The 24,747-nt window shown below is 46.1% G+C and overlaps 2 protein-coding genes across 2 annotated transcripts in view; both read left to right on the forward strand.

The window, feature by feature from the left end:
- Positions 1-729, forward strand: part of LOC126993238 (protocadherin Fat 1-like) — a 57,333-nt gene extending 56,604 nt beyond the window's left edge. The window contains exon 9 of the mRNA XM_050852103.1: positions 358-729. Within this exon, the coding sequence (XP_050708060.1) occupies positions 358-729 (372 nt within the window). The remainder of the gene's footprint in view (positions 1-357) is intronic.
- On the forward strand, positions 684-24,231 carry LOC126993236 (protocadherin Fat 1-like). Its single transcript, XM_050852101.1, has 12 exons — positions 684-874; positions 4,910-5,009; positions 10,441-10,859; positions 11,299-11,569; positions 12,286-12,977; positions 13,244-13,393; positions 13,576-13,787; positions 13,889-14,070; positions 21,617-21,828; positions 22,054-22,267; positions 22,864-23,058; positions 24,182-24,231. Exons 1-12 carry the CDS (start codon positions 860-862, stop codon positions 24,229-24,231), a joined length of 2,712 nt encoding a protein of 903 aa, XP_050708058.1. The 5' UTR covers positions 684-859.
- Positions 24,232-24,747: the final 516 nt, after the last annotated feature.

Genomic DNA, 24,747 nt, shown 5'->3' on the forward strand with positions numbered 1-24,747 from the left:
ATATATATAGTTATATATAGAGTTATATATATATATATATATATATATATATATATATATATATATATATATATATATATATATATATATATATATATATATATATATATATATATATATATATATATATATATATATATATATATATATATATATATATATATATATATATATATATATATATATATATATATATATATATATATATATATATATATATATATATATATATATATATATATATATATATATATATATATATATATAGTTATAGTTATAGTTATCTCTCCATTCCTTTCCCTTCCCGTCAGCTGTCCGTCATTTCCCCTAACGTAACTGGTGCCTCCCTCGCTGCAGCTCGTGGTGGAGGTGATGGACGCCAATAATCACCGGCCGGTGTTCAGCGCCAGGACCTACGAGGGTGCCGTGAGCGAGGACGTGGCGCCGGGGTCCACCGTGGTCACCCTGCAGTGCCGAGACAGGGACCAGTCACCCACGGCGTCCTCCGCGGTGTACTTCACGCTGCACCACGCCCAAGCCTTGGCGTCCCAGGGCCTCTTCACCGTGGACTCGTTCACTGGTGACCTCATCGTGGCCGAGCCCCTGGACAGGTCAGACGAGCAGCTGGCGTGTAAAGCTGCAAGAAACAAAAGGAAAATAGTCTTGTCTGAGAGTATACTGAATGCAGTTACTGAACATGTGATAACCTTGAGGCTCATCTCCACGTAGGGAGGTGTCCAGCGTCCACGAGCTGACCGTGAGCTGCAGGGACCGCGGCCGACAGGAGAACGCAGACTTTGCCCGCGTGTCCGTGACGGTGGAGGACGACAACGACCACGAGCCCGTCTTCCTGGAGCCCATGATCACCGCCAAGGTGAGTACACTGTGCCTGCGGCGGCTCGTGCACCGCCGCCTCAACCAACACCAGTTACCTGACCTGTGAAATATCGCCGGAGTTGAAGAATACTTTTCGTGAGTATTATAGGAAGTTAATTAAAGCAACTACATCACTATTATACACAGAAAACGTATAAATAGGCGATTCATATCTAATCCAGAGAAAAAAGTTTGTATATGACGAACGTTCCATCATAATATTTGTACACTGGAACAATCTGATGAACTAAAGTCAAATGTATAGTTATTGTATGACGAGTCTCGTCCCGGCGCGTGCCTCACCGTGCCGTGGGGTGCGGGTCCATAAACAGCCGTTGTCAATAGTCGTGTTTCACCTCCCGCCCAAATAACACAAGTCCAGCAAACAGAGGCCGCGCCAGGGGATGTATCGTTGCTCTCCCTTTGGACCGAATCCTCTAGACTTACGACGCTCCTCTGGCCAGAACCGAACAATGATGAGTGTGTGTGTGTGTGTGTGTGTGTGTGTGTGTGTTAGAGAGAGAGAGAGAGAGAGAGAGAGAGAGAGAGAGAGAGAGAGAGAGAGAGAGAGACACTAAATCAGTAACTTTCAGCTCCTATCGAGACCTATAAAAACGTAACCAATCTTCTTTTCTGAGTCATAACAACGAGTCAATATCCCGGCGGCTTAAATCACGGGAAACTGCGGGAAACAAATAAGGGTTTAACCTCCCAAAGTTCGACGGCGGGGAAAGGGGATTTGCAACGCCGCTTAACTCCTTTGTAAACTTCACGAGCTGGCGGGGAAAAAGGACGAGGCGAGAGGCGGCCTTAAACAGCGGGGCGGCCTGAGAGGAGTAGCCATAAAGTTAGGAGCACGGTAAGAATAGCCATAAAAGTAGCGGCGAAAGACAGAGGAGCGGCAGGGCGGGGAGGAGGAGAGATCAAAGGCAGGAGCTTGAAATGGGCGCTTCAGACGAACACCCTCTTACCCTACGAGGCTGAAGGGGGTGTGAGATGCAGTCCCGACGCCCTACACGTACGGGGACGCTCCATAAAGGCGTGAACGAGGCTCTTTGCGGGGTAAAGGAGGAGAGGAAAAGAGTAGGAGGAGGAGGAGGTGGAAGAGGCACGTGAGATAGTTAGTGACGTTAAATTAGTGGACGTTTACGGAGCGATTAACTTCGTATAAATTGTTTAGTCCGTGATGAAAATACGTCAGAAAGAACGATGTGTTATGATGTGCTTTGGGCGTGATTTACCTGTAATGGTAAGGAAGGAAAGTTTTATTATTATTATTATTATTATTATTATTATTATTATTATTATTATTATTATTATTCCACCGAGTGACCTGAAGGGACTGAGACTGGCAGGATGTCACCAACCACCGAATCCAGTTATATACGAAAGGATAACAGGAGAGATGGTGTGGAAGAAGGCCCTCCAGACTCGTGGCAGCGCGGGGCCCTCAGGACTTGATGCACGGGGATGGCGAAGCTTGCTGAGCAGCACCAATTTTGGCAATGCAGCTGGTGACTTGCGCAACACCATTGCAGCACTGGCAAGAAAACTCGCCTCCTCCAGCTGCCACTATGTGAACGCCCTGACTGCATGCCGCCTCATTCCCCGGGACAAGAGGCCGGGATGCAGGCCTATAGGAGTCGGAGAAGTCCTGCGGCGCATCGTAGGCAAATGCATCATGGCTGTCGTCAAAGAAGATGTGAGAATGGCAGCAGGGAACCTCCAAGTTTGTGCGGGGCAGCAGGCAGGAGGAGAAGCAGCAGTCCATGCCATGCGGGAGATATTTGACCACGTGGAGTGCGAAGCAGTGCTTCTTGTTGACGCCAAAAATGCCTTCAACACAATAAATAGAAAGACTATGATACACAACATTAAAACCAAGTGCCCTAGCTTAGCTATGTATGTCGAAAATACCTATACATACCCGACCGACTTATACATAAATAGCCACAGTGGAAAAGTGAAAGTGTTAAAGTCATCTGAGGGAACAACACAAGGTGACCCAATTGCCATGGCTATGTACGCCCTGGGCCTATCAGTCCTCCAAAATGAAATCGCGTTCGCAGTAACACGGGTGAAACAGGTGGCTTATGCGGATGACCTCTCAGGTGCTGGTAAAATCTCAGACTTAAAAAGGTGGTGGGACACTATGAACACCGCCGGCCCTGAGATAGGATACATCCCTAACGCCACCAAGTCTGTCCTTATTGTCAAACCTGAACATTATGACCATGCCGCAGAAACCTTTAGAGGAAGTGGCGTCATTTTGACAAAAGACGGACAACGACACTTAGGTGCAGTGATCGGGACAGAGGTATATAAGAAGGAGTACGTAGGAGACAAAGTAGCTGAATGGGTGAAGGAAATAGAAGCTTTGTCTGCCATTGCCAAGACTGAGCCACACGCTGCCTATTCAGCGTACACCCACGGCATCCAACATCGGTGGACGTTCCTGATGCGTACCATCCCCGGCATCAGTCCACTCCTCGGACCACTGGAAAATGCCGTCAAGAATGTATTCTTGCCGGCGCTAGTGAAATCTTATGCTTTGGGGGAGGAGGAGAGGGATATGCTAGCACTTCCCCCAAGACTGGGTGGGATGGGGATCACCAACCCTGAGAAGCTGGCTGATAAGGAGAACCAAACTCCATCAGCCTTACCAGGTCACTCATCAACAGGATCATCGCTCAGGAGGCAGAGGGCGAGATAGACCAAACAGAAATAAGAGATATTAAAAGAAAAATCTCAGAAGAAAGGCAACAGGCCCAAAAGACGAGCTGGACCGTCTTACACACCACCTGTCCACAGAAATGGGTAGAAAAATACACACAGCACAGGAGGCAGGCGCCTCTAACTGGCTAACGTCATTACCAATCAGAGCAAAGGGCTTCAGCCTCAACAAACAAGAATTTGTCGACGCCATTGCTCTGAGATATGGCTGGCCGATTGAGGGACTGCCTGATCTCTGTGCATGTGGATCACCAAATGATGTCACCCACACCATGACATGTAAAAAAGGAGGCTTCGTCTGTATTCGACACGATGAAGTGAGGGATCTGACAGCCAGCATGCTCGGGGAGGTATGCCAAGACGTCACTACCGAGCCGGCACTGCTTCCCCTGGACGGCGAACACCTTCGGTACAGGACGGCCAATTCCTCACAGGAGGCACGGGTTGATGTAAGTGTCCGCGGATTCTGGGTGCGCGGACAGCGGGCGTTCATGGACATCCGCATATTCGACCCGATGGCTGCCTGTCACCGTGAGCTGCCCCTGCAAGCCGCCCACCACAGGAACGAGCAGGAGAAGACAAGGGCATACGGTGAAAGAATCCAAAATGTGGATCAGGGCAGCTTCACCCCCCTCGTCTTCACCACATCCGGCGGGATGGGTCCCAGGGCCCAATGCTTCTACGCACGCCTCGCGGAACTAATCTCAGAAAAGAAGCATCAGCCAAGGAGCCACATTGTCGCCTGGATGAGGTGTCGCCTCTCGTTCTCCCTGCTCAGGTCGGCCATCCTATGTCTCAGGGGCACCAGACACACTTGCCCAAAAGCCACCAACATCTCCAATATGGACTATGAAGCCACAGTGGTGGAGAGTGACATTAGGGTGGGTCGGGAGTGACTTGAGTAGGGAAGGAAAGGGGGATCTGGACGTAATAGATGATAGGTGATTTAGTGCTAGGTAGTATTAGTGATATGGTTGGATGCCACAGTCATTAGCGAACAGAGTTGGGGTTAATGACCTCCAAGCTATGGAGCCCTCCATGATTATGTGTCGGGAAAATAAACATGGGTGGAGGTATCATTTATGTAGTAGTAGTAGTAGCAGTAGTAGTAGTAGTAGTAGTAGTAGTAGTAGTAGTAGTAGTAGTAGTAGTAGTAGTTGTAGTACTAGTAGTAGTAGTAGTAGTAGTAGTAGTAGTAGTAGTAGTAGTAGTAGTAGTAGCAGCTTATTCACCTTACACACCACCCCCTCGCCTGTCCCTCCGCCTCTGCCCCTCACTGGTCGCCGCTTCCTTCCCCCAGGTGAGCGTGGGGGCCGCGGCGGGCACGGCGGTGGTGCGGGCGATGGCGCTGGACCACGACAAGGGCGACAACGGCAGGATATCCTACTCCATCTTCGAGGGTGAGTGTGGGCGGGTGAGTGAGAGTGAGGCGGCCATCAAGACTCCTCTCCTCCCAGACTTGACCTCTCTTTTGGCCTCTCGTTCTTTTTTTCTTTTGCCGGAGCAGCGTTTAGCGGCCTTTTTTTTATGATTTTGTTTTTTGTTGCTGATTTTGTTTTTTGTTGCTGATTTTGTTTTTTGTTGCTGATTTTGATTTTTGTTGCTGATTTTGATTTTTTGTTGCTGATTTTGATTTTTGTTGCTGATTTTGATTTTTTGTTGCTGATTTTGATTTTTGTTGCTGATTTTGATTTTTTGTTGCAGATTTTGTTTTTTGTTGCAGATTTTGTTTTTTGTTGCTGATTTTGTTTTTTGTTGCTGATTTTGATTTTTTGTTGCTGATTTTGTTTTTTAGCCCTGAGCTGCCTCCCTTGCCGTGAAAAAAAACAAAACGGCAGGATATCGTACTTCATCTTAAGGGTGAGCTTTTCAAGGGACTGACAGGCGTTCATTCTAACCCATAATACAGAACAGCGGCAGGATATCGTACCTTTGGGCGTTCCACTAGGCGTTCATTCTAACCCATAAATACAGAAAAATGACACGATATCGTACCTTTGAGCGTTCCTCTGGGCGTTCATTCTAACCCTTAAGTGCAGAACAGCGGCAGGATATCGTACCCCATCTCCGAGGGTGACTAACAAAAGGATATTTATCACTTTACGTCTTCATAGTGTTCTGCGAGTTGAAATTGACCTTTATACGTTACCTTAGAGGTGCTGAGAATATCCAACCCAAGGAATTATTTTCGCATCACTATTTTTTGAGATACTAGGCCATATTACATGTCAAACCCGAGAGGTTTCGGGTCCCTACAGAGTTATTCATCCCGAGCTTTGTAGGGATCTGAAACATCTCGGATTGGACTTGTAGTACAGCCCCTAAACCGACCTTTGTAGGGACCCGAAACTTCTCGGGTTTGACTTGTAATGCGGGCCACTGTTTGATGGAATTAGGCCTCTTTCACACGAGCCCACCGGTGGCCGTCACTGGTGACCGCCACTGGTTACCCCAGTGTGAAAGGTCCGGGTAACTGCAACCAACCAGTGACCACCATCGACCCTACATCTCCCTCCCACCATTCCTTGCTGTTCCTCCTTCCCTTCCTTTCCCTTCACACCTATCCCTCTACACGCGGTGGCTGAGTATATGCCATAGCTCAACTCATAGACGAGCTAGCCAGTTTTGCTTGACACCATCAGACTCAGCACTGACTGTAGAATCAAGATGTATTTTAAAAACTCGACAAAACAAATAAGAAAATGGTATTACGATGAGTTGAACCGTGAAGATGTTAAAAAAATGTTTATAACATGTTTTACTTATACTCACTGTTTTCAACAGTTGTTCATTGACTGCAGAAATATATTATTACATGACGTAGGAAAATCTCTCATGAACACGATAGTGTGATCAGAATGCAGATGAAGCTCCACATATTGAAAACACAGAGTTATTTATAGCAACATGTCACTCGCCCCAACCATCATGGCGCGTGCGACACTCATTTTTTTAACATCATCATACAGGGTGTCTCGAGCGCCGTGATGGTTGGGGCGAGTGAAATGTTGCTATAAATAACCCTGTGTTTTCAATACGTAGAGCTTTAACTGCATTCTGATCACACTATCGTGTTCACGAGAAATTTTCCTACGTCATGTAATAATATATTTCTGCAGTCAATGAACAACTGTTGAAAACAGTGAGTATAAGTAAAACATGTTATAAACATTTTTTTAACATCTTCACGGTTCAACTCATCGTAATACCATTTTCTTATTTGTTTTGTCGAGTTTTTAAAATACATCTTGATTCTACAGTCACTGCTGAGTCTGATGGTGTCAAGCAAAACTGGCTAGCTCGTCTATGAGTTGAGCTATGGCATATAATAAAGAAACATGTCTCACTCGAGCATGCAAGATGTGGTCCGACATGAGTGTTAGCGGGAGAGCGGAGCAGCCAATCAGCTGCAAGCTTACTAACCTGCCTAGGTGCCAGGAATCTGGCTTAAGTGAACAGACTATAGTACCGGTTGAATTCCCAATGCCGGCGCTTATAGTGACACGCTCGCCCGCCATGCTTGGCTGTGGAGTTGTGGGCCTGGCTGTGCGAGTCGCTGCATGTCCGTCATCCCGCCATTTTGTCCTGCCTTGTTTCCATCCTCCCGCCCGCCTCCAGTATTTTATTAACTTATCTCTTAGATAATTCTTCATATCCGATTCTTTTTTAAAGGTTTGCTAATATATATACTGTTATTGTTATTAAACTATGAGTCCATCCATAATAACTATATATATATGCTTATTTCTTTATCGAAAAGAATAATATTTACTTCATTCAGGGAGAGAGAGAGAGAGAGAGAATATCCATATCACCGAGATATCCACTCAGGCACTCCGTCTCAGCCTCTCACTCGTGTGAGGAAGAAATGAGCATAGCTGGACACGATAACAGAAAACATTATAACCGATAACTGATAATGAAAAACCTTATCGTTGATAACCGATATTCGTTAACTGGAGACACAAATATAGGCGATAACCGATACCCGATATAAATCCATAATTCCGATACTACCTAGCGATAAGTCCGATAGGCGAAAACGATATTATATTGATATTTCAGATAGAAAAACAGAGATGAATTAAAATTTTCATTATCTGTATTTTAGAAAACTTACAAAACCTGAAAACCACACGTTGACACGTACCTATGGACGGTAATACTAGAAACGCCTGAGCCTGTGTTGTGTTATTTGGCGTCCCCACCGTCACAGCTGGCGCTTTTGTTTATAAACACTGGTCTCTCGTGAACTGTGCATGCTCAGACCAGCAAGCGTAGACCTGTACACTCTCACAAAGCTTTTTAACCGTAATTAAGAGTTGCTGGAAGGCTGAATCAGACATACAGTACCACTACCACCATCCCCGCTGTTTCTAGAACGACACTCTGTACGGGTTGTATTCATATGTACAGAGTGTCGCTCTTGAAGCAGTGAGGATGGTGGTACTGTATGTCTGATTCAGCCTTCCAGCAACTCTTTATGTGTTAAAAAGCTTTGTGAGACTGTACAGGGCTACGCTTACTGGTCTGAGCATGCGCAGTTAACGAGAGACCAGTGTTTGTTAACAAAAGCGCCAGTTTTTGACAATGGAACACCAAATAACACAACACCGGGTACCTTTAGTACCATGGCATGCTCACAAACGAATATGGAATATCAAATTTGAGGCAATGAATAATCATTTTGGGGGCAAAGTTAAATGATTTTTCTCTTTGATATATTGATTTTTGAGTAACATAAAAAAAAATAACCTAGTATTTTAATGTTGATGATCTAAGTATGAAATCTCTTCACCGAAGATATTTCATACCCCGAAGTGTTTTCATACAACACTGGGCCACGCATGCGCAGTAGGGAGACATTTTTTTTTCTTTCCTGAGAGGCGGAAAAAAGTAGCGATTATCGCTGGTTTGGTTTCAAAAGTAACGAAGATACCGATATATATTTAAATAAGTAGCGGATGGACGATAACCCGATTTTGTTATCAGCGATAAAGTATCGCGATAACTTATCGCGATAACGCCCAGCTATGGAAATGAGGGCCATCATGAGCGACTGGTCTGTATCGGTACCGGTACCGAGCAGTCTGGTACCGGTACCGTACCGTATAGCTGGTACCGGTACCTGCCCACCCCTATTGAGAACTTGAGAGGAGTCTGCTTGTGGCCGTGGAGAGGGAGAGTGCCCGTGTAGTATCTCGATTTTTTGGGGTTAATATGGCTTTGTGTGTGGTAGATGGGCGCAGCAATCACTTCAGGAAGGACAATAGTTTATATGGATCCCCTTGTGAGCTTGAAGATAGATGGAATAGTGGCGTAACCTCTGCAGAAGTTATTGGTACTCACTGGATGAGTCAAGGATGTGTCGGGTAAGTGATGTTCAAGTCTCTGGTATAACAAGGTTTTTTTTTTTCCCTCGTTGATCTAAATCGTATGTGATTCAGTTCGTAGGAGGTGAGAGTAAGAATAAGACTACAGTAACAGGCTGTCTGCAATGTCAGCGAAGAATATGCCAAGGGAGTGTGTTCAGCGCGTACGAGTAGGTTTGGGCAGACTGAAGCTTCGCTGGGAATGAGCACCGCAGTAACGAGCCACCTTGCCTGTTACCTTCTTCTTTTGAGCTGTTCCGCTTTGTATCGCTGCTTAGGTCCTCCTTGGTACTTCTTGACACTTAGGGTCGTATTTTAAAACATTTCGTCGCCCAAGTACACATATTTGACAAGGCTTTCGTATGAGTTTAGGACATTTCCAGGGGTAGTTTAATGGCCCTGGTGGTAGTTTGACCCTTCATCTGTACCGTGAACTTTAGAAAACACTCAATAGAACCCAATTGATCCCCTCTTTGACCTTCAGAAATAGTTGATGTAAAAAGCAAAAGTGTCTTATAACACCAACCTTAGATACTTCCCGACGCACTCTTGGTTACTTCACTGCGTACACTTATATGATTCACCCTGCACTGAGCTCTATTTTTCTGGCCACTTTGCTTCCGCTGCGGGAGGGAGCCCAAACCCGGCGAGGCAGCGTCTCCGGCTAAATGCCCTGCCCACTCTGCGGTGAAGTGCGATTAACGACTAAATGCTGAGTGTTTGTATTAGAAATTAACTTCCCGCGCATAAAGAGTGCTGATAGGGGCATTTACCCTAACCAGCATGCGTCAAAGGTTGATCTTCTACGACACTTTCGCCTCATCAACACTATCCAGAAGGGAGATCAGTCTAATTCTAATGAGCAGGGAAGCGTCTGCGGCCCATCGTGTTGAATGGAGCAGGGAACAGGAATGATTGAGTGCCGTTTTGAGTGTAAATGGAATGGTTGATATGCGAGGAAAGAGAGAAAAATTTAGTTGTTTTAGGAAAACCTACATGGAAACGTTGAGAGAATAATGAGTTAAATGGTGAACGAGTGCCTCATATTGGAAGGTACGAATGAGAATGTAGAATGGCGAAGTGTGAATGATGTACTTAAGGTTGTATTCGAGGAAGCTGCGCGGAACAGTTGAAGGATGATGGAGTAGGTATTATGGTAACAGTAAGTGCGTGATAGTGGAAGGTATGGATGAGTGCTGCCGAGACATGTTTGGGTGAGCTGCTCAAGGTAGACAGGTGGTTTGGGTGAGCGGGTGGGGAAGAGCGATGTACTGATTCTGAAGGCAGAAACAGGAGCTTGGCTGTTCAGTGTCCTCAAAAGTTTTGCCCACCTCGTGAGCGACAGATTACCAAATGAGTGAAGACATGATGAGGTAGATACTGCTAACCGTAATTGGTCCTATGTGTTTGTTTGTTTCCCTGCACTCGGGGTTATTCGTTGTTTTTCCCTGTCCCTCAGGTAATGCTGGAGGAATCTTCAACATTGACACTGCCCTCGGCGTGATCAGCCTCACCCGAACCCTGGCCGAGGCCCAGCCCCCGGAGTACCTGCTGCTGGTGCGGGCCACGGACCACGCCGCGCAGGCCCGCGCCGCCTCGGTGCCGGTCCGGGTCATGGTGACCGCCTCGCAGAGCACGCCCCCCTCCTGGCAGGGCAATAAGCCGCACGTGGAGGAGGTCGGGGAGTGGGTGGCGGTGGGCACGGCCCTGGCGCGCGTCACGGCGTCCTCACCGTCGGCCCTCCACTACTCGCTGACGGGCGGGAATGAACACAGCGCCTTCGTCATCAGCCCCGCCTCGGGGGTGGTCAGCGTGGCCACGCCCCTGGACTACGAAACCACCTCCTGGTACAACCTGACCATCACGGCCACCAACCTGGTGAGTCCCTGTCCCGCCTGGTACGCGAGGAAAACACTCAACAAATGTTCATTACAAGGAGGATATTCTTTTCAGGCGGAGAAATCGCAGGTACTCAGCGATCTAGATCCAGACAGAGTAGTTTGGCCCAGAGAAATGTTTATAGGCCTACACGTCAAGCCTTTACCAAAAAAAGCCAATTCATGGTCTGTGACTCAAGAATATCTAGTCTAGGGAAACTTGACTTCTCTTTTCACCACTAATGTCGATATTATCTGAAGCATTTCCGCCACTCCTTATAAACACAGCCTCAGATAAGATATTACCCACATGCTGTCCTGACCTTCAATCAACCGTCACTTCAGCGACTTCGGTAAAGAGCGCTACAGGCAGCACATAAAAAAGTGGGTTTCAGCGCTGGTGTTCTGCCATATTGACGCGCCCCCTAACCCTCCCCCAGGCCGGGGTGTCCCGCAGCACGTGGCTGGGCGTGACGGTCCTCGACGAGAACGACTGGTGGCCGGAGTGGGAGCGACTTTCCTACTACGGCAGCGTCCTGCAGACCGCCGGCCGCGGCGCCCCCGTGCTGGCCGCCCACGCCCACGCCCAGGCCAGACCCAACCAGCTCACGGTGACCGCCCGGGACCGTGACCAAGGCTACAACGGCAGAGTGACCTACACCATCGTGGAGAAGGACATCACAAAGTTGTTTTCAATCAACCGACACACAGGTGAACGTTTGGGATTGTTTAATTAAAGGCACTCTGCTTAGTGAATACAGGCACGCGGGGAGATAAACGTCCCATTCCCTCACTAATCAACGTTCCTCCTGCAGCCAGGAACATTACCACCCAATTCTGGTTTATGCTGCCTGCCACAGGGAGGGTTCAGCCACACACTGTTTCTTCCCTCACTGCCTCCAAGTGATACTTTGTTTTTACTGTTCATCTAAATTTGCCGAATAAATGGTTCGCCCTTTATGTTGTCCTGCTGCACAGACTTTACTCTTCGTTAGTCTTTCCTCCTTTGTTAAGATTACAAAGTATTTTCAGTTTTTCATCCTCTTTATAGCAAATCTCTGTAGCAGTGTGTGTGTGTGTGTGTGTGTGTGTGTGTGTGTGTGTGTGTGTGTGTGTGTGTGTGTGTGTGTGTCAAAAGTGAGTAAAAGAAAGTAGGAAAATATATATATATATATATATATATATATATATATATATATATATATATATATATATATATATATATATATATATATATATATATATATATATATATATATATATACATACACATACACACATACACACACATATCCATGCCTGATGCTGTTTTCCTACATTTTTAGACTCACTTTGAGATGATAATTTTTTTTTTCTAGACATGTTAGCTGTCCATCACTCCTGAAGACAAGTAACACTAACTGTACCTCATCCTCCACACCCTTCAGGAGCTGTGTGGGTGTCTGGCAGCCTGGACACAGTGGCCGGCACCACGGTGAGGCTGAGTGTGTGGGCCACGGACGGGGGCAGCCCCCGGCGGGAGTGTGTGGCGCCCGCCCCAGTCTTCATCACGGTGAGGGAGGTGAAGGCTGCCCCCGTGGCCTTCCCCAAGACCCACTACTCAGCCGTCCTCTACCTGCCAACCTACCCTGGTGTGAGGGTGTTCTGCCTGGGTCGGGAGGAGCAGCCACGCCACCACGTGGATGTGAATGATATCACCGATATTTCATATTCCATCACTGCCGGTGACGACAGAGAAAACTTTGTGTTTGACAACGTGAGCAAGTGTGTCAAGGTCCAGGACCAGTACAGCCTCAAGCCTCAGTACAATCTCACCCTCCAGGCCAGCGACGGAGCCGCCTCGTCCACGGCAACAGCAGAGATTATAATTGAAGAAGCGCCGCTGTCTACTCTGGTCTTCACTCAGGACCAGTACTGGGCCAACGTCATTGAGAACTCCACTAAGGAGATGAATGTTGCTGCCCTGGGAGTGAGGGGTCAGCCGCTCAACCATCACGTCCGCTACTCAATTCTCAACCCAAACATTAAATTTGAAATCCACCCGACCGCTGGCGTCATCAAGACCACCGGCAAGTCCTTTGACCGGGAGGCAGAGGACCACTACACGCTGGTGGTGGAAGTGAGTTCGGGGCCAGTGCAATTATTATGACCTCAGTGTTCTTGTACTGGACTGTTATTACCAATCAATTACTAATCATAAACCCTTACCTGGAAATCAGCAAATTTTAAGACTTGCAGCATGGGACCTTAAATAACATGAAACTTGTTTGGCTCAGAGGACATTGATCATTCTCCCCATTCATCTTATGCATTGGCCCTCAAACCTCTGTTGCATCTACTTGTATTTGCTTTTGTCTTACTGCTGTTCATCCTCTTGTGGTTCAGGCGCAGGACATTGAGGGCACAGCAAACGTGGCCCATGTGCTGGTCCACGTGGCGGTGATGGACGTGAATGACAACGAGCCGGTGTTCCTCAACCAGCCCTTCCACGCCCTGGTGTCCACCGTGTCTCCGCGCAGCCACGTGGTCACTAAGGTGAGCATAAGAGCCCAAGCAGATCTTTTTTGTCAGACACATGCCGGGCATAACTTGTGCTCTCCATAAAGTAGTAGGTTCCTCCATGATCAAGCAGTGAACCTTTGCAGTGACTCCCAAAGTTATGTAATTGTTGATTATGAGATGGTCCTATTACCAAGCCCTTTCCCTTGTGTCTCCAGGTGCAGGCAATAGACGCTGACTCTGGGGAGTTCGGAAGTGTCCGCTACGAGCTGGTGCGAGGCAGCGGTGAGCTCTTCGCCGTGAATAAGAAGACGGGTGAAATTTCTCTGAAGCAGACCCTGATGGCGGCCGACAAGACCTACAGCCTCACCGTTGCTGCCTACGACGGGGGAAAGCCTCCCCTCAGCTCACAGGCCCATGTCCTCATAAGGTGAGTCACGCAGCCAGGACCACCTTGCCTTGGATCAGGCCTGTTAGCCTCAGGGTTGTTCTTGTGTTGAAGATGTTAACCTGCCCGTCACGGGTCCCCAGGGTGGTGTCTTCTGAAGGGCCAATGTTCACCGCCGCACGGTACGAGGCAGCCGTGCCAGAGAACGCCGCCGAGGGCACGCCCGTTGTAAGGGTGGAGGCCGCCAACCCTTCCGGGGAGCCCATCATGTACACCATTGTGGCCGGCAACACCGAGGAGCTGTTCGGCCTCGACTATTCCACAGGTGGGGGCACCATGGCAGGCAGCACCAAGGCCTTTAGTGGCAGTGGCTCACCTTGCCCAGAGCACACCAGTATTAGTGATGACACATGCCTTGTTGATCTTAGAGTTACACCACCACTGAAATCTTACTAACACATGAGCTGCCTCACTGATGTTGACCTTGAGAGGTGTGTAGGTAAGGTGAGAGGCAGAGGGAGGCCCGGCGTGCCAGCCGTCCAGAGTGAGAACTGTTGGACACTTGCTAACTCTTATAAATCATAGTTGTTCCACCATACCTTGGAGCACTTCATTGTGATTGGCCTTAACATGAGTGTCAATGAGTAGTGCAACCAGTAACACGAGTTTTCCAGCTGCTAATAACTGTGACCTTGCAAAATTATCTGCCACTGACAGAAGCCTTCTTCCTCCTCCATGGGGAAGGGACAAACTTGATTGCTGCTTGTTTTTGTTGTTGTTGTTTTTTGTTTATATGTTTATTTTTATGTGGGGACCGTACTACTGCCACATATTCCAACCTGATCAGCTTAGTTTCTTCATCATCTCTTAGTCTGTGTAGTGAAATGCCAGTCCAGTGTTTTCAGCTGCTCCCAAGGCTGTCTCTCGTTAATGTCTTTCAGGTGACAGGGGGCTTCGTGGTGCAGTGGTTAGCACAGTCGGCTCACAACTGAGAGAGCTTGGGTTCGATTCCCGGGCGGAGTGGAAAAAATTGGGCAGCTTTTCCGATACCCTATGCCCCTGTCCACCCAGCAGTGAATGGGTACCAGGTATTAATCGGGGGTTGTGTCCCGTCTCCTGGGATCTGTTCCTTTCTCCTATAATTCCTTCCCCTTCTGTCTCTCTCCGGCATATGACCGCAGATGTTGCGCCGACTAAACGAAACTTTCCAAACTTTCTTTCAGGTGACAAATTATTCCATGACTTTCTCCTCCTCCTTTTTTTTATTGTCAGTTCTCATTGAGTAATCCCATGGCAGCCTTTCAGTACAGTCACCCATTTCCAATAACTTCATTAAATTTCACCGTCTACTCCTGGTTCCTCTGATAAATCCTGTCATGATCACCCTGCGGACTTTTACAATCCTCAGCTTCCATTGATTTTGTGATCTTTGTATCATCGCAAACAGGCTTGTATATCTGCCCATCCCTTCCACCATGTCATTAACACAATGGGTGCCAGCACTGTGCCCTGGGAAACTCCACTTATTCCTTCCCTCCACCCTGACATATTGTCCTAGATTACTTTCCTCATCTGTCGGTCTCTCAGAAAGTCTTTTGTCTACTGTGCTATTCTCCCTGTCAGTCCTTATATATTCTCCAGCTTTCATATTAGTCTTGTGTGGTAGTATTTTGTCTAATGCCTCGTCCAGATCTAAGTACACACAAACCACACAACTGCCTCCCTCCTGTAACATGTCCATTACCCTTGCATCTTCCCTTCACCCACCTGCTTGTCCTTACTCAGACATCATGAAAAAAAAATGTATCTCTTTGTCATCCCTGAACCTCCGTACTTTGCTTCATGAAAGGTTTGTCTGCTTTCCCAGGTGGCAATGCAGCGGATCTTGAATGTAAGTATTTGTTTTATCTTCCCGTTTTGTCCTACTTGTTCAGTGTAAATATTTATGACGAAGCCTTCCTCCCGGGCACTGTGACAGCTCTGAGTCGTGTGCCGGGCCAGGGGCGGAGCACAGGCCTATGTTTAAAGGGCCTGAGGTGGATGGTTGAGGTGGATGGATTTAATTTTTCTTTGTACATAATTTTCAGACATTACTGCACGAGAAGCCTTATAAAGCATGACCGCGTATTTCTGGAGCAATAGTTAAACACCAATATGTGGATAATTTGAGGAACAGAAAAAAATTGTCATCAGTAGGAGGAAAATTTGATAATAACCAAATAAAAGGAGAGAGAGAGAGAGAGAGAGAGAGAGAGAGAGAGAGAGAGAGAGAGAGAGAGAGATTCCTTTCATGCTACACATTTGTGCTTCATCATTGCCTTGTAATATCAGTGATTATGATTCATTTAGATGCAGTGTGTGTCCTAAACATGCCTGATCATGTTCCTGGTTGATGTGTTCCCGCCATGAAGTGCAAACCCTTGCAATCAGAAACTCCTCAGCTTACCCGCCTGTGTTTCGGGCAGCCAGACGCTTGTTTGCCGCACACAGCGTTTGCTCCCACCCACCCTGCTTTTATATATATATATATATATATATATATATATATATATATATATATATATATATATATATATATATATATATATATATATATATATATATATATATATATATATATATATATATATATATATATATATATATATATATATATATATATATATATATATATATATATATATATGCTGCTTGGTGCCAAACCAGAGAATGTAGAATATAGGATTTAGGGAAAACGAAGGAGGGCGGACTAATTTAAATCAAACACTTCAACATCCCCCGCCCCCTCACACCCCACATCACCGTTTGTAGGCATTGGATTTACAGTCACGCATAGCATAATAAAAAGGCATATATTTTCGTCAGTGGCTTGCCTGAACGCGCGGTGAAAGAAGGCAAACATGCCCATCCAAAGTGCATACCCGGCCGCAATTTTAGTCACTCGTGAACTGGCGGGCATTTGGAATCAAGTGACGTCATCCCGCTGCTCCGCCCCAAACCGCCGCTGCGCGTACTGGTCGCAGTTTTGAAGGCAGAGTGACTTGACTTGTTGTAAGTGACTTTGCGACCACCAACGTGAAGCTAACCCGACGTATCGTCCGAGATGGAGTGTGAACGGGAGACTGTCACGTCCAGGAGGGCATGCAATATGCCGAGGCTCGCCCTCCGTTCTTGTTGCGAGCATAGTAGCCACCGTTCCTGTTTTCTTTGCAGCACCATGCCTTTTAACCATCTTTCTGGGGGACATTGTTAAAGCACAAAGAACTCACACTATAGTGCTGAAAACATGACACGAGCGCACGGATGCTATTTCTACGAGTTTACAACGCGGAGTGAGACTAGAGCCGTCATCTGGCGGTTAGGAATTACACTAGACCGAGCAAGAATTAACCCCAATTCTTGCGAAGTTCTTGGGTTTCCTGTTTTGGTGTGTCAGATTTTAAAGAATTCCCCCCAATTCTTGGCAAGAATCGGGGGTCCTGCGCAAGCCGCGGCGGGGCTGGGTACGGCCACTGTCTTGCTGGCCGCACCTCCATAGGCCTATGGCGATGGCCATTTCCTGAGCTTCCTATGGGTAACCCTACTAGGTGGGGGTGGACATAGAGTTCATGAGGTTACTGTTATGTTACGCTTGCACCACAAACCATTTTAAAGCATCACTGTATGATAAGGAAGAACTTAGCGGTATGAAAACATCATCGTCATCGTTCGAAACAAGAAATTGAAACGATGCTATTTGTCAATATTTTGTAGAGAAAAAGGACGTTTTAAGAAACTCCATCGCATACAATAATGCTAACTAGCTACTGAAATACTCCTAATGAACTGTAGATCCCGCAACTGTGACTAAATTAACGTGTTGTCCTTGATGAGTGACAAAATGAAAAACAGTGTTGGTTCATCCAATCATATGGACAAGATAGACCGCTCTGGCGGATTACGGGACTACGGGTGGAAGGTGAACAACAGTCTCAAGAATGGGGGGTCGTTCAAGAAGGCCATATATTGCCAGATGACACCTTAGGGTTGCAAACTTGCCACCCATTACTTAAAATACGAAACGCCATTTGTTCCGTATTTGCCTGTCTGAATGGTTAAGCAGATAAAAATCAGTATTTTAAAAAGGTAGTGAGCGCATTTTTCGGTGAACCACAAAACCAGTCCATAAAATTATGTTTGTCAAGGGTCGTCCTGAAATACGTGTAAAATACGCGTCGTAATGTCTCTCCCCCCTTCCTCTTGCCTTCATTAGCAGCGGGCAGCGGCTATCAGTCATGACAGGCCAGATTAATTTTAGGGTTGCCATCAGTTCCTTAAAATATGGATTCGTTCTGTATTGAAGGATGGGATGCTGCGTTTCTTATTTGTTTTAGATCAAGGTGGCAGCCCTAACTGAGGTTCTGTTCCTATTGTTTTCTGCTCTGAGCTTTCTCGTCAAGCAGCGAACAAAGGGAACCCACGCTAACGTCTTCGACTTGTACAAAGAGACACGCCAGTCCTCGTCGAAAAACCGACTTGGTCGGTTAGGCTGACGTAAGTCGATAGAGTCGGTCTATCGGCATCCTCCCTCCCCTTCATGAGCCGTCACCCGGCAAGGGTTTGTGCCCGGCCTTTGTGGTATCTCCTCGAAGGGACGTACGCGCTTGACCACGGCCTCCATATAGCCCGTGTCCCCATCCGTGGGGTGGACACACACACACACAAAAAAAAAAAAGGACAAACAGGATGCTCGTATTCCAAGTCACCGATCGTAAAGCAAGGCATTTTTGTGGGGTTTTATTGCTCGTAAATCAAAACACTCGTAAACTAAGCCACTCGTATACCGAGGTTTGACTGTATATATACGTATATATATATATATATATATATATATATATATATATATATATATATATATATATATATATATATATATATATATATATATATATATATATATATATATATATATATATATATATATATATACACATCCGATTATTACTATGTGTAATTGGGATTTCTGTAAAGAATCTCTAGTCTTTATATTAAAAATCCGCCTTGGCTCAGGAGCCTGTCCGTGGCCGTGGCTGCGGGTGCAACACACTGCCAGGAGGAGTGGCTCCAGCGGGGAATTGGTTCCGGACTAAAACTTAACTCTAATAAGAACTAACACATACGCAGGTTTCCTTGGGTGTTTGCAGGGACTCATAAATATAACTTTGTATAAAATTTAGAGTCAGCTGACTTTAGAAGAGCTGATTATGAGGGGCTCAGAAGACACCTTGAGGAGGTAAATCGGGGAACCCTAGGGCTGGATGAGGGACAGATCTCAGGGCTGGAACCGGAAAGACAGGGGAACCATGTAGAAATGACCTACAATAATTTAGTTAGAGTAATTGCAGAGGGTCAGAGACAGCATATCCCTTACCAAGCACGTAGGAAAGAAAATAACGACCCCAAATGGATTACCCGCAGACTCAAGCATGAGATAGGCTTGAAGAGAGGAATTTATAGGAAAATAAAGAACGGAGAAATTCACCTCAGGGGTAGGTATGTTGAGCTAGCCAGGTCGGTGAAGAAGAACACCCGCCTAGCAAAAAGAAATTATGAGATTAGGGTAGCCAACGAGGCCAAGAGCGATCCCAAGGGCTCCTTCAGATTGTACAGAACGAAAACAAGGGACAGAATTGGACCGTTGAAAACAAACACGGGCGAGTTCGTTGAGAGTGGAGAAGATATGAGCCAAATGATGAATGACTATTTCCTCTCAGTTTTCACGCAGGAAAATCTAACAACCATTCCGGAGAGAGTTCAGGTATATGAGGGCGAAGAGAGCGACAAGTTGAGGGATGTGATCATCACTAGGCAAGTAGTCCAGGATGAGATTGGTAGGTTGAAGAAAAACAAATCGCCGGGCCCAGACGAAGTATTCCCAAGGGTTCTGAAAGAGTGCAAGGAAGTCTTTAGTGGCCCTCTTACTGATATCTTTAAGATGTCAGTAAATTTTGGATATGTGCCCAGTCAATGGAAAGTAGCTAATGTGACGCCGATTTTCAAAAAGGGAGACAAGTCAGCCACCTCAAATTATCCCCCAGTTAGCTTAGCATCAGTTGTAGGAAAGATGTTGGAGTCAATTATAGCCGGGAGAATTCGGGACCATCTAGAAAAGCATAATTTAATTCATGATTCACAGCATGGGTTTACAAAGGGTAGGTCTTGCCTTACTAACCTGTTGTCCTTCTACACTAAAGTAATCGAGGCGGTTGACCGAGATGAAAACTATGACATATTATATCTAGATTTCAGTAAAGCGTTTGACAAAGTCCCTCATCACCGGCTATTACTAAAATTACAGGCTCACGGCGTAGATGGGAAAGTTTTGGACTGGATCAGGGCGTGGCTTAGTGGTAGGAAGCAAAGAGTGCAAATCAATGGTAAAAAATCTGAATGGGGCAGTGTTACGAGTGGTGTCCCACAAGTGTCGGTGCTGGGTCCTCTGCCTTTTATTATTTACATCAATGACTTGGACACAGGAATTAGTAGTGATGTCAGTAAGTTCGCAGATGATCCCAAGATCGGTAGAGTAATCCAATCAGACAGGGACGCTACCGTTCTCCAGGATGAGCTTGACAGACTATATGATTGGGCGGGGAAGTGGCAGATGGAATTCAATGTCGGGAAGTGTAGCATTTTGAGTGTAGGTAGGAATAACCCCTCACACAATTACTCCTTAAATGACACTCCTCTAAGCAGGTCTGGGCGTGAGAGAGGTTTAGGAGTCCTAGTAAGCGCAGACCTCCGTCCTAGGGCTCAATGCATTCAGGCTAAAAATCGGGCCAACAGAGTACTGGGTTTCATCTCAAGGAGCGTAAGCAATATGAGCGCTGAAGTCATCCTCAAACTTTACTTAGCACTAGCTAGACCTCATCTCGATTATGCAGTTCAGTTCTGGTCCCCCTACTATAGAATGGATATCAAGATGTTAGAATCTGTACCGAGGAGGATGACAAAGATGATTCAGGGGGTGAGAAACTTGCCTTATGAAGACAGGCTGAAGCATTTAAATCTACACTCTAGAAAGGCGAAGGTTGCGAGGAGACTTGATCGAAGTCTATAAATGGATGAAGGGCTTTAATAAAGGGGATGTCAATAAGATTTTGATAGTAAAAGAGCCAAGGTAGGACGCGTGGCAATGGTTTTAAGTTAGACAAATTCAGATTCAACAAAGACATAAGCAAAAATTGGTTCACTAATAGAGTGGTGGACGAATGGAACAGGCTTGGGAGCCATTTTGTGGGTGCCAATACCATAGATACATTCAAGAAGAGGTTAGATAAAGCCATGGATGGTGAGATAAGGTGGGGTTGAGTGTACAGGAGCTGCCTTGTATAGGCCAACCAGCCTCTTGCAGACTCCTTACGTTCTTATGTTCTTATGTTCTTATGCACTCTGGATACATTATTGAACCATTAACACTTTGACATGACACTTAAAGAATGTCTGCCAGTTTTGTTGATCATAAGTACATGAAGTGGTTATTGCCTTCTGTTTCCCCGACTGCTTTGACAACTTATCACTAGAAAACGTGTACAAAGACATTTCTCATGATGTTCATAAGATGTGTGTGTGTGTGTGTGTGTGTGTGTGTGTGTGTGTGTGTGTGTGTGTGTGTGTGTGTGTGTGTGTGTGTGTTTACATCATTCATTATCCCTGCCAACACATTTTTTTCATTTTTCCCTCCATGCACTTGCATGAACCTTGTTATATAAAACAGTTTTTATATGGTACTGGTGAGGTGTTTAGTCTGAGTATGTTGGCATTTACTGGTCCAGCACTGCTTCCCTCACTGGTCTTAGCACACAAAAGTAATGGTGTCGCCCTGTGTCCAGGCGTCGTCCAGACCACTGCCCTGCTGGACTACGAGGCCTCCGCCAGCCACAACCTAACGGTGCGGGCGCGGGACCCCTTCACCGGGGGCCACACGGACACCCACGTCACAGTCGCAGTCACGGACGTCAATGACAACCCGCCGGAGTTCAGCCGTTCCGTCTTCAAGGGAGACGTGTCGGAGGCTGCGTCACCGGGCCACGTGGTGCTGCAGGTAAATTACTTCAGCAAATATTACAGATTTTTCCACTTTTTTTAATAAGAAAATTTGACCATAAACTCTTTCATAAATATTGATTCCCATTCACTACCTAGTAACATTTCATTGTTAATCAATCAAAAATGGATCTTATGCATAAGTTTGATAAGCTGATCGAAGAATCAAGAGTTTGAATTATTTTTGCATTGTCGAGACACCTTCACCCTCTGCCTTGTACAGGTCTCGGCAAGTGACGTGGACACGGGGCCGGGCGGTTCAGTGCGCTACTCGTGTGTCATGGAGTGTGGCAGCTTTGAGGTGCGTGCCCTGGACGGTGCCGTCACACTCACCAAGGAGCTGGATGCAGAGACTGAGGCTCAACACGTGCTGACTTTGCTGGCCACGGACTCAGGCATACCCCAGCTCTCCTCCACCGCCACAGTGGTTATTGACGGTAAATTACATGTAGACATTAAACACTTATATAGCCAGACTAATTGGGCCAAAGGCAAGTTGTATGCATGAAGTTTCCATATGCTTGAGGTACTGAACGTTATGGCTGACAAAGAAGGTATATTCCCACACCAGCTGGTTTTTAGAGTGGGTTATCAACCTCGGAATGCATCCAGACAGTAAATTAAGTAATAGAAAAAATATGAATATAGAAAAACACTTTTTTTTCGATTATAAATATTTGATTAACATCCTGCCAACTCTGGGCAGGACACGCATGTAGGAGGGGGCAGAACAAGTGGACAACAGTAAGTACAGTATATCTAGGGTCATATTCTTAAACATTGCAGCACCCAAGCGCTCATATTTGACTAGGCTTGCATAGGAGTTGTAGTTATTTCCATGGGTAGTTTTATGACCCCGATAATAGTTTGACCCTTTTTCTGTACCTCGAACCTGAAAAAACACTCCTAGGAAACCGACTAAGCTCCATTTTGGCCTTTGGAAATAGTTGATGTGAGGGATGGAAGCGTCAGACCACACCGACCCTATAGTCGTGTTTTGTTAAGCCTGGCCAGATGTTTTCTTTGCCTACAGTTGTGGACTTCAACGACAACCCTCCAGCGTGGCGCCAGGACAGCTACTCCTGCCGCGTGTCGGCCGAGGCCCAGCCCGGCCATGTGGTCACCTCGGTGTCTGCCACTGACCCAGACGCTGGTCAGGTCACGCCGCTCAGTTATGCCATTCACTCGGGAGACCGAGACGCCATCTTCAAAATGGATCAGCTGACTGGTAAGGTTCATGTACGCGTATAGATGACTAGACTTAAACCTTCAACAATGGCCATCGTTTATTTAATCAAACCCGGCTCGGTCCGCACAGACGGTCATCATTCATTTAATCAGACTCTTTCGCGCCACTAATTTAAACCATCATTCATTTCTTCAGACTCTTTCGCGCTACTAATTTAAACCATCATTCATTTCATCAGACTCTTTCGCGCTACTAATTTAAACCATCATTCATTTCATCAGACTCTTTCGCGCCACTAATTTAAACCATCATTCATTTCTTCAGACTCTTTCGCGCTACTAATTTAAACCATCATTCATTTCATCAGACTCTTTCGCGCTACTAATTTAAACCATCATTCATTTAATCAGACTCTTTCGCGCCACTAATTTGAATGTTTAGATCAAATTTGGCGGGTTCTGTGACTTGCCGAGGTGTCTGCCAGCATAACTATCTGACCCTCGTAGATTTGAAATAAGATCATTAGTCCTCACTGAGAAGCCCTGGAACCGTAAGATAAGAAAACACTGGGAAACACAGGACAGGATAGAGAGTGAAGATCATTCTGAGTACAAGGATAACAGTGACGAAAACATTGTGAGTAGTGACAGGCAGGCCGTTGCCCGCTCATCGACATACTTGTACTTAATTGCACTATAAGATGTAAATAAATAAAAAATAGTGAAAGCATGCAGTAGTGAGAGTGACCTAGAGAGTGATGGTGTTATTTCATTATCTGTGCTGCACTCTAGCCCAGCAAGTGCTCCAGCGTGACTATTACACAACGTGTCGCAATTTGGATTTCACCGCTGTCTTCAGGGAGTTAAGACGCTTCATACAATGTGAATAAACAAACAAAATAGCAGCTGTTTTTACCCGTATCCAGGGACCATTTAGTGAAAACAATACCCGTCGTTTAAGGGTTAAGGAAGCTTGAAGTTTGGAGGAAAAATTTTAGACATTTTGAGGGATACGTGTTGGAAAGAAAAGCCGTTGTTTTGATGAAGGGTTGAAGGCACGATTGTTTGCTCCTGCAGTGACCAGAGTGGTGCAGGAAGAGATGGAATGTGTTGGCTTGAGAATGGTGAATTTTAACTATTGAAAGGTGGATCTTTTTCCCCAGGTGTGTTGACGGTGACGGCCCCACACAAGCTCAAGGACGTGGCCTCCTGAACCTGAACCTGTGACTGTGCACGCGGCCTGCACGTCTCGGGCCTGGCTCCAACCACCACGGCCGAGGTAACCTTTTATGCTGTGATGGCCGTGTTTAAGGCTGTGATGGCCGTGTTTAAGGCTGTGATGGCCGTGTTTAAGGCTGTGATGGCCGTGTTTAAGGCTGTGATGGCCGTGTTTAAGGCTGTGATGGCCGTGTTTAAGGCTGTGATGGCCGTGTTTAAGGCTGTGATGGCAGTTTTTGAGGCTGTGATGGCAATTTATGAAGCCGCTAACATAAACGTCATCTTTTTTACGATATATGAGACAGTCAGAAAGGTCAACCGAAAGTCTTTTATATTAAGGTTTTCACACCAGTCAGTTGGCATGAAAGCAGTGATAAAGGACAGCAAGGGAAATATCACTGTGGCAGAGACCAAAGAGGTTGAAAACACTCAATTATCGACAATTTACCATTTCACCTAACCAACGATTTTTTGACGTGGTTCATGTTTTTCTGGTGATCAATGTAGTGAA

The sequence above is a fragment of the Eriocheir sinensis genome, unplaced genomic scaffold (assembly GCF_024679095.1).
Source record: "Eriocheir sinensis breed Jianghai 21 unplaced genomic scaffold, ASM2467909v1 Scaffold589, whole genome shotgun sequence".
Taxonomy (NCBI): domain Eukaryota; kingdom Metazoa; phylum Arthropoda; class Malacostraca; order Decapoda; family Varunidae; genus Eriocheir; species Eriocheir sinensis.

Bases quoted from the DNA above. Each gene is read 5' to 3' on its own strand.
- LOC126993236 (XM_050852101.1), top strand. The intron at 10,860-11,298 runs GTGAGTCCCTGT...ACCCTCCCCCAG, and splicing joins CCATCACGGCCACCAACCTG to GCCGGGGTGTCCCGCAGCAC. The intron at 12,978-13,243 runs GTGAGTTCGGGG...CTTGTGGTTCAG, and splicing joins ACTACACGCTGGTGGTGGAA to GCGCAGGACATTGAGGGCAC.